This window comes from Botryllus schlosseri, chromosome 16 (genome assembly GCF_051294905.1).
Source record: "Botryllus schlosseri isolate E-star chromosome 16, Bs_hap1, whole genome shotgun sequence".
In the NCBI taxonomy this organism is placed as follows: Eukaryota; Metazoa; Chordata; class Ascidiacea; order Stolidobranchia; family Styelidae; genus Botryllus; species Botryllus schlosseri.
The window spans coordinates 11,585,057-11,594,136 of NC_137251.1; the positions used below are offsets into that span (position 1 = coordinate 11,585,057).

The 9,080-nt window shown below is 42.5% G+C and overlaps 1 protein-coding gene and 1 long non-coding RNA gene across 2 annotated transcripts in view; both read left to right on the forward strand.

The window, feature by feature from the left end:
* Positions 1–8,869, forward strand: part of LOC145459480 (integrin alpha-X-like) — a 48,503-nt gene extending 39,634 nt beyond the window's left edge. The window contains exons 9-10 of the mRNA XM_080338133.1: positions 7,974–8,091; positions 8,721–8,869. Coding sequence (XP_080194259.1) covers positions 7,974–8,091; positions 8,721–8,839 — 237 coding nt within the window. The 3' untranslated portion in view covers positions 8,840–8,869. The remainder of the gene's footprint in view (positions 1–7,973; positions 8,092–8,720) is intronic.
* Positions 514–2,793, forward strand: LOC145459089 (uncharacterized). Its single transcript, XR_013921271.1, has 3 exons — positions 514–705; positions 1,248–1,568; positions 1,864–2,793. It is a non-coding gene; the product is annotated as an uncharacterized LOC145459089 (long non-coding RNA).
* Positions 8,870–9,080: the final 211 nt, after the last annotated feature.

Sequence of the window (9,080 nt, forward strand, 5' to 3'; positions counted from 1 at the left end):
AGTTTTCCAGCTAAATTTTGGTGAGTTGACTAACAAAAAAGGTGTGTTTCTCCGACTTGATTCCCAAAGGACAGTAAAAGCACTTCGTCAGCCCCCCCCCTCCAATACGTTGGTCTTGACCCCCTACTCCATAGGGTGATGAAGCAAACTTCTGCACCCTTCAGACTCAACTCCTACGATACCTCTTTACCGCTACTTCTCAGCACAAATTGTTGGACTCTTTAGTTAGTGGGCCTAATTCGCGCGAAGCGCGAAAAATTTCTATCATTTATGATTGAATCGGTCAATATGATCGGGAATTGCATATATATTGCTGTCAATTTTTATCCTCTCTCTGCTCATATGTATTCAGATTAACCGGTAAAGCTGAGTGAGGTGTCTTGGAAAATGTAGGGTCCGTAAATAATGATTGAACATATTCGGGCGGACATAATGACTTTGTTACGTAATGACATTTCGTGGCCTGTCTGCTATGTCAAAAGATATTCAAATCGTCCATACGTACTAAACTAGGGTCGGTTGCACAGATCGCGATCGAAGCATGATCGCCGATCATGCGTAACAGATCGTCGGAGTTCCGTGGTATAGATGACGATCAGGCCATTATCGGGGAAATTTGATCGGCGAGATTTGATCCATCTGGGTAGGTGGTTCAAGGACTTGATCGGCGGTGTGCTTCGCTGTTGATGCCGCAAAAGATATCAAGTGAGGGCTGAGATTGTTTTATAGATGGATTTTGTCGTGTAAATATGTCATATCTAGAGTACTCAATGGTTCGTGGACCGGTACTATGGATAGGAATTGCCAATACAGATCGTATTATTTCAACATCAGTGGTGGCAATAAAGTTAGTTTTGTTGTCTTTTTGATCGATTTTACATGGGACACTGTAATACCTGTAAAAATGTATAATATCTACAAGGTAACAAGGAGACTGTTGTAAAATGAGGCATGAGCAAAAATCGATGTAAGAGTAACATGCGTTACTTGTAGCCTACATACCGGTAGCCTACCTTGTTCGTGTATTGACGTTGAGATTTTGCATTCAGTGTTTTCGGGTTTTGATTACCGGTATCGTTGAGTTTACTCATAACTTCAAAAATGATGCAATAACAATATACCTGCACATACCTCGCTTTTACAAATGGTTTACTTGATGTCTTGTAGGTTTTGCAGATATACAGTGTCTCATTTTAATGTTAAGCGAATAAGTTCTTATAATTGGTGGTCATTTTCTTTTATTACAGAAACGGATTACAAAATTATAGAGAATTTTTGTAAACTGAAGAAATGTAACGTCGTTGAACTTGTTGAAGATAGTCTGAATATCATTGAAAATACAAAAACGGACGGGGTCACCATTACCACAAAACAAAAGGAAAAAGCTTGGCAGACAGTATAGAGCCACAAATACTGGTGTCCACAGAACGGTTGGCCAAATTCAAAACCTGTGGAAAAATCTAAAGCAGAAGACAAAAAAGCTTATTCTAGTCAGCGGGGAGAACGCGCCAAAACTGTTGCAGGATCTCCTCCATCAGAGTTTGATGCTATGTTTAAGAATATTCACAGTAAGTGCCGTAGTATAGTATTTTCATTGATCATATAGAGATATTGAATAGTAGCAGGTAGCACGAAGTGAGATATATCATCAAATACATGACTACAGCAAAGTTCGGTTTTGCAATACCAACAAAGTTGCAATATAAAATTCCTTCAAGCAGCTTGAAACAACATACTACATGGGCTATATTCTGACTGAGTATTAGGAAGCTCCCGGATACTATAAAAAAATTTGCAAAAGCTGCAAAAAATTTCCCTGTTGATTACTTGATTTCCTGATTCTTTTCAACCAAGTTATTCCAGATGATATACTGGCAATGGCAAAGGAGAAGCATGACCTACATTTGAAATATTTTGAAATCAAAGCGGCGCAAAAATATGAAAATTGCATTGAAGAGGAGAAAGCAAGAAATGGCTGAAGAATTCAGAAGAACCTGGCATTGGATGACACGACCACGTGATCTGACTCTTCATTCTTCATTTTTCGCTGGCTAATTTTGCTCAAGCTCCATTGCTGTCCACTGCGCATCAGTAGGACTAAGCACAATGATTCGCGTACTCGAATCTGAAATGGAGTATTGCTGCTATTTTGAATTTGACCGGCCGTTCTGTGGCTCTATTTCGGTTAGTATTTTCAACTTCGGGAGCCTTCAAACCTTAATTGGCACATTCACAACATGTATTGGTGGAAACGACATTTCCGTGAAGCCGTGATCAACCCGCAACAATCTTTATGTGATGTAGAACTGGCACTATGTTCTTTGTGGTAGTATAAAATGTACACAGTGTACACATTTGAACTCTCCACATCTTTCACACTGTTATGACATCAAACTGCCTTATACTTGACGCTTGATACTCGATTCAGATCAGCCCAGCCCTACTCATCAGTCAACATATCATGTAGATTAGGGCTGTTCAGAAAAATGACTTATTTTTCAAAGTTTACCGGGTTGGCTAAAATAATGCTGCATGTCACTTTTTACTCGCCGAAGTTCAGATGAGTTTATTAGCCAACCTATCAACTAGCCAGTGAAATTTGAAGGTATTTTTGAACAACCCTAATCTGCATGCCTGCCTTGCTACAAGTAACCAGTCAAATTTGAAATTATTTTTGAACAACCCTAGAATCTACATACATGCCTGCCTTTCTGCTATAAAGTAACAATACATTTGCAGTGTGTGTGAGATATATTTCAATTGGTTGTGGGCAAAATACATCAACAGTTCCTATGAGGGTGCAATGCATTTGTATTGTCAGTGGGTAACGTAGAAAAACATGGAAATGTGAAGATTGCTTTGGATGCAGAAATGCTACAATGACAGATAGAAATATCTATATATCCATTCTTGAGAATGGTTGGTGAGTGCCATGACAATAACAGCCAGACCAGCTACTACGTGTGAATTCCATATCTGCACTGCACACAAGCTCATCGCCCCCCAAATTTTGTGTACCGAAAATTGGGCATACAAACTGTAATCACCGACGGGTTGACTATAAAATAAAAGGTCAAATTTACGGCTCGATGGCTAATTTGACACACTTTTGTAACTAAATTTCCGTGGGTTGACTAAAAAAAATAAAAAAGGTCAGCCGTTTTGTCGCGGCATCGCCCCCCGTCGCCCCCTTTGTACATTTTCGCCCCCCTGTCACCCCCTTCGTCATTATCGCCCCCCTAGACCGCCAAATCGCCCCCTGAGGGGCGATATCGCCCACGTTGGGAACCACTGATGTAGGACTACTATTCTGCAAACAGTGTTTTTGCTCATATGCAGAAGGTCGCCATCAGTCATTTGGTGATGATCAGAAGCAAAGAAACGAATGGTAGCCAGCAGTTTAAAATAAGGAGGAATGGCATAACAGGGGCGACTGGGGAATGAAAGTTCCTCCTTCATGTCCAAAAGCTCCGAAGTTGATAACTTGGACAATGGACAGCCTATACCGATTCGCGAATTTTGTATCGTCAAGGTATTCTAGGGGATTCGAACGGTCTTTCAGCATCCTCCTAGGAATTCTTTCTTGTCTCAGGCTCCGCAGTGTCTCTAACTCTTCAACATATCGGTATATATCCATGTCTTTCAGCTGTACACCGTGCACACGCAACGCCTTCTTGAAACATGCCAATAACGTTACTGCCTCCGCCATCAGCTGATATATTGGTGGATTATCTGACGTCATTTGCGTCAGTTTGCGTCAACGACCGGAGATCATTTGACTCGCCACTGGATCCGCATCAGTGAGACGTGATCATGCTATGGTGTCGATCGCGGATCCGAAGATCGACGATCATGGCTATCGGCGGATCGTTTCTGATCACGATCAATGCAACCGACCCTAAAAGACGCACACGATTTCAAATTGGTATTTCTGCACTGGCAATTAATTTTTCTCTGCGAGATGGCATTTTTGTGGGGTTCTGATTGCCAGGACAGTAACATTTGGCGCCAGCCATTTAGGCGCCTATGAACAATTAAATATATATGTATATCGTATATATATATATCGAAGTCAGTCAGCATAAAGGCAGTCCTTTTCCGCCAAGGTTTTCTCGTTCTGGCACACTGCTCGGAGTCGCATGTTACATGGCATGAAACTTCATATGTCTTGGTGCGTCATGGTGTGATAATGGCTGACGCCGAGATGCCCATTTATATAACTCATGCGTATTATTTCTTGCAGGAATGGTATCCCATAAGCAAGAAATATGCGACCACGAAATGGCGCACAGCGCGAATTTTTTTTGAAAAAGTTGCCCAAATTTCCAAAATAATACTCTATAATTAATGTTAATTCAGGAAAAAATTGTGGGCCCCCTTCGAGCTCTGGCCGCCTATCCCAATTGGGGGTTTGGGTGTGGCAGTTACGGTCATGGACGCCAATATAGCCATTTCAACGCGCCATCGCCCCCTATCGCCCCCTTCGTCCATTTTCGCCCCCCTATCGCCCCCTTGGCTATTTTCGCCCCCCTGGACCGACAAATCGCCCCCTGGGGGGCGATATCGCCCACGTTGGGAACCACTGGTTTAACTGCACTCTGGATCGTGTCGCCTGTCTTAAGTTATTCTGCCGTATAATATACTGATTTCATATTGCAACCTCGTCGTATGAGTCATTGTTCAAACATGATCAAGAACATAACAATTGGTGTCAGAAGTCGGATTCATAGTTATTTCTGCGACGAACATATATCATGGAATCGGGTATTTTGAAGCTTCTAGAGAAATGATGGCGGAACAACGCGCACATCATGACGAAGCAATGGCGAAAGTAATGGCTGAGTTGGAACAGCAAAAAGACCAACACGAAGAAGAAATGGCACAATTAACGCAGAGGTCGAGTCCCGGTGCGTCAACATCTGAAGCTACCGCTCCCAAATTTCATTCTTTTGTAAAATCAAAAGAGAAATTGGACCGGTGTCTGCAACGTGTTTATATAGCTCAGTGGTCTGCAACGATTCAATCATCACCTAGCAATTTACGGCATTTCCAACATGGAGAAAAAAAGAGCGTGTCTACTCTCATGGGTCGGACCTGAAACGTACTCGCTCCTACGTAATTTGTTTGGTGCTGCTGATGTCAGTGCACAATCATTCGACGCGTTGACTGAGAAGTTGTACACTTCAAGGACTCAATTCATGTGCAAGCAGCCAGGTACGAATTTTACAATTGCAAAATGCAACCGGGACAGTCGTATGCCGATTGGATCGCTACTCTACGCGGAATCTCCAAAGATTGCAACTTCACAGAAGACTGTGATCAGAGCTACGTTGATGAGCTAATGCGCAATCTCATCATTGAAGTAACGCCGCACGTGGATGTGAGACGGCATTGTCTAACACAAACCAATCCAAATCCAAGGCAACTTCCCGGAAAGATTGAAATCCTGCAGCCGCTGTTTCATCGATCACCAAAGAAAAGACTGTCAATATCGACATGCAGTATGTCAGAAATGTGGTCGTAAAGGTCATATCAAACCTGTGTGCATGTCTACCAAACCTAGTATCACGCAACAGGTCACATCCGTCAATTTCTGCTCAATATCGCGCCTCTCCTTCGACATCGATCAACTATATCGACGCGTAGGAAACCAGCTCTGGATCAACTCCAGTATCAACGGCATTCCGTTGCCGACACAGTGGGACACTGGTGCACCCTCGGCCATGGTGGGATTGACTGAGTACAAAACTTTGGGCTCTCCGAAACTCTCAGCATACCATTGCTCTTTCTTAGCGTAAGCGACAAGCCACTGAAAGTGAAAGGTATTTGCACTGTAACCAGGTGGGTTCCGAAGTACGAGTTGGCTTAAAATTGGTGGTTCTCTACGAACACCGTGGGCAATACATTTTTGGTCTCGATTGGAGCGATGCTTTCTCCATGACCACCAAGGGAACGTCTGTTTTGGATGCAATTTCCTTGCAGATGGTCAAATCGCAATCATGTAATACTATTGACATTTCTGATTGGAACGACAAATTGGTATCTTTTCAGTCCAAATTTCCCTCCGTTTTCTCTAATGTATTAGGACGATGCACCAAGACAAAGGTGACAATTTACTTGAAACCTAATGCCAAGCCCGTATTCATCAAGTCACGTCCTTTGCCTTTCGCAAGACAAATCGCGGTTCAAACCTAATTGGATAGATTAGTCAATCAAGGCATCCTCGAACCAATCAATTACAGTGAATGGGCAGCACCAATTGTTGCCGCCACTAAATCTAATGGATCAGTACGCATTTGTGGTGACTTCAAAGCATTGAATCAACAAATTCAGATAGATCAACATCCCCTGCCCTCCTTAGATGAAATTCTTCAAGTTACAGGGTGGTTGTATATTCACGAAAATTGATCTTGCCGATGCTTATTTTCAGCTAGAATTAGATGGTGATGCGAAGAATTTGTGTGTCATCAACACGCAGTTCGGTCTATTCCGTTATCAGCGCATGTGTTTCGGAGTCGCATCTAGTCCCGCAAATTTCAACGCTGTATTGATGCCATGATCGCTGGCTTACCCGGTGTTGCTAGTTTTATCGATGACATAATCGTTACTGGCACTGATGAACGCGATCATTTTCGCAACTTATCGCTACTCTTTGAGCGCCTCACCGAATACGGTTTCACCGTCAATTTCGCTAAATGTGAATTTTTCAAAAGTAGTTTGTATCTTGGTTACATAATTGACAAGGACGGCAAACGCCCGTCTAACAAATCCGTTGAAGCAATTGAACAGTTGCCTAAACCTCAGGATGTTCGCCAGCTACAGGCATTCCTGGGCAAAGTCAATTATTATCGAAAACGCTTTCCTATTCGCAAAAATCCTACTCTCAAATAGAGAAGGAAGCTCTGTCAATCATTTACGGAGTCACTAAATTTCGTCAATTCTTGTATGGTAGAAAATTTACGCTCATTACGGACCACAAACCGCTTTTAGCTATTTTCTCGCCGGACAAGAAAATTCCCGTGATTACAGCGCAACGCTTACAGCGATGGGCACTAACGCTCATGGCTTATCAATATGACATTCGCTATAATCCAACTAATCAGCACGGAAACGCCGACGGTTTATCTCGCTTACCAAAGGGTCCAGACCCTGAGTTTGACGAACTGGAAATTCGTGAAAACGCGGATATCGTTCACGCTATTAATATGGCATTCGATGGCATACCGTTAACTCGCAATGAAATTCGCGACGCGACGCTGAAGGACAAAACCATGAAACTAGTTAAATTATCTGTCAATTATGGTAACTGGAATCCAAAGACGCACATTGATGATTTGTTTTGGTTTTCGACTGGCAAACGTTCGCTTTCTCTGCACGAATACAGTCATGCTCAATATTGATGGTTTTCAGCGCGTAGTAGGCTAATTCCGCAGTCACTTCGAGCGCGAACCTTATCGTTGTTGCACGAAGGACATTGGGGGCATCGCGAAAATGAAGCAGATGGCTCGACGTTACATCGCATGGCCTTCTATTATTTGCGACATTGAAAATCTCGTGAAGAGTTGCGACGCTTGCCGTAAAGTAATGAAAGCGCCTGATCGTCAGTATCGCGAATGGCCCAAAACGTTTGAAAGCTTTGAACGGATTCACTTGGATTTCGCAGGTCCAATAAAAAATGAACTGTTTCTTGTCATCGTCGATGCGCATTCGAAATATCCTTTCGTTAAAGTAATGAATGTCAGATCTACCACAACCTTGTGTGTGGTCAACGCTTTGAGGGAAGTCTTTTCTATCGAAGGCTTGCCAGTAAAAATTGTCACGGATGGCGGGCCGCAATTCACATCGAATGAATTCGATACGTTTTGTTCTAATTTGGTAATCAGCTGTTATCTGCATTGATTTAGATTTATGAAAATTCCGAACATAGGGACAGCCGAAACTCCCCCGATAATAAATAACCATTCTGCTTTCAGACGATTGCGACTGGCAATAGCTCCTCGGATGAACGGGTATTTAGCGTAGAAAATTTCGACGGATTGGATGGTATAGTGACAAAGCTGTCTGATCTCATATTCAAAAGTACTTTGGAAGGTGAAGTTTTCTTCATAATTTGTAACATTTTCCGGCATAACTGCCGTTGAATACGCCCAGCATCTGCCGGGTGTTTGTTGAGAAGCGGGATTAAAATGATGCGACCCATGCACGACAGGGCACGCTTTTTACTGGTGATACGACTTGACTGAGGTCATCATCAAAACGTTTTCTATATAGATTCTTGGAAAACAATACGTTCATTTAAATAACTAAATCCGCTTTCGTAATTAATATCAATACTAATATATGTCTGTATAATTTGATAAGCCAGTATCATTTGGGACACACTGCACAAATCCAGACCGGATTTTATATTGCGTTCTTCCTCCTGAAATGTTACAGTAAGTCCTTTGTGCCCCGGGTACTCCTTTGTATATACAGCTTATAAGCTATAAAATTATACCGATCATATGATTCCTCCTATACTTACCTACTGTTGACGGTAAAATATCCATTAGATATAAATTTGACATAATGTATATTTCGTGATCCTACGCATCTACGTGGATGTTCCTCAAGCGACAATTGCGCGATTTTGTGCATTTCATGTCGACATATAATCGTCGCATGTACGTACATAGTGTACTTCACTTACTTCGGCAATATATCACTCCTTATTTCTAAAGGCGGATCGGGAAATATGTCAGTGGCGTCTAACCAGCTGCAGCTCTCTCAAACTGGATTCACAATAATTTCCTCTCGGCTGGTAAGAGTCTCGATCGAGTCGTGTGTGGTGCGCGTGTGATTGGGAAGTGTGATTGTTTGGATGCTTGAAAACGCAATATTCGTTGGTTCGCGACTGTACACCTGCTTTTTTTAGCAGCGCCCACTCGGCAAATCGCGGAACAGTCCTTGATACTATTGAAAAAGGGTATTGCTCGGTTTAATAGACTTGGAGGATCGTAAAAATCATTCTGAACGCACTGTTCGATAAAGGATGGTGTCTCGTAGTTGAGATTGTGTTGCTACCAGTTACTCCGCTGTCC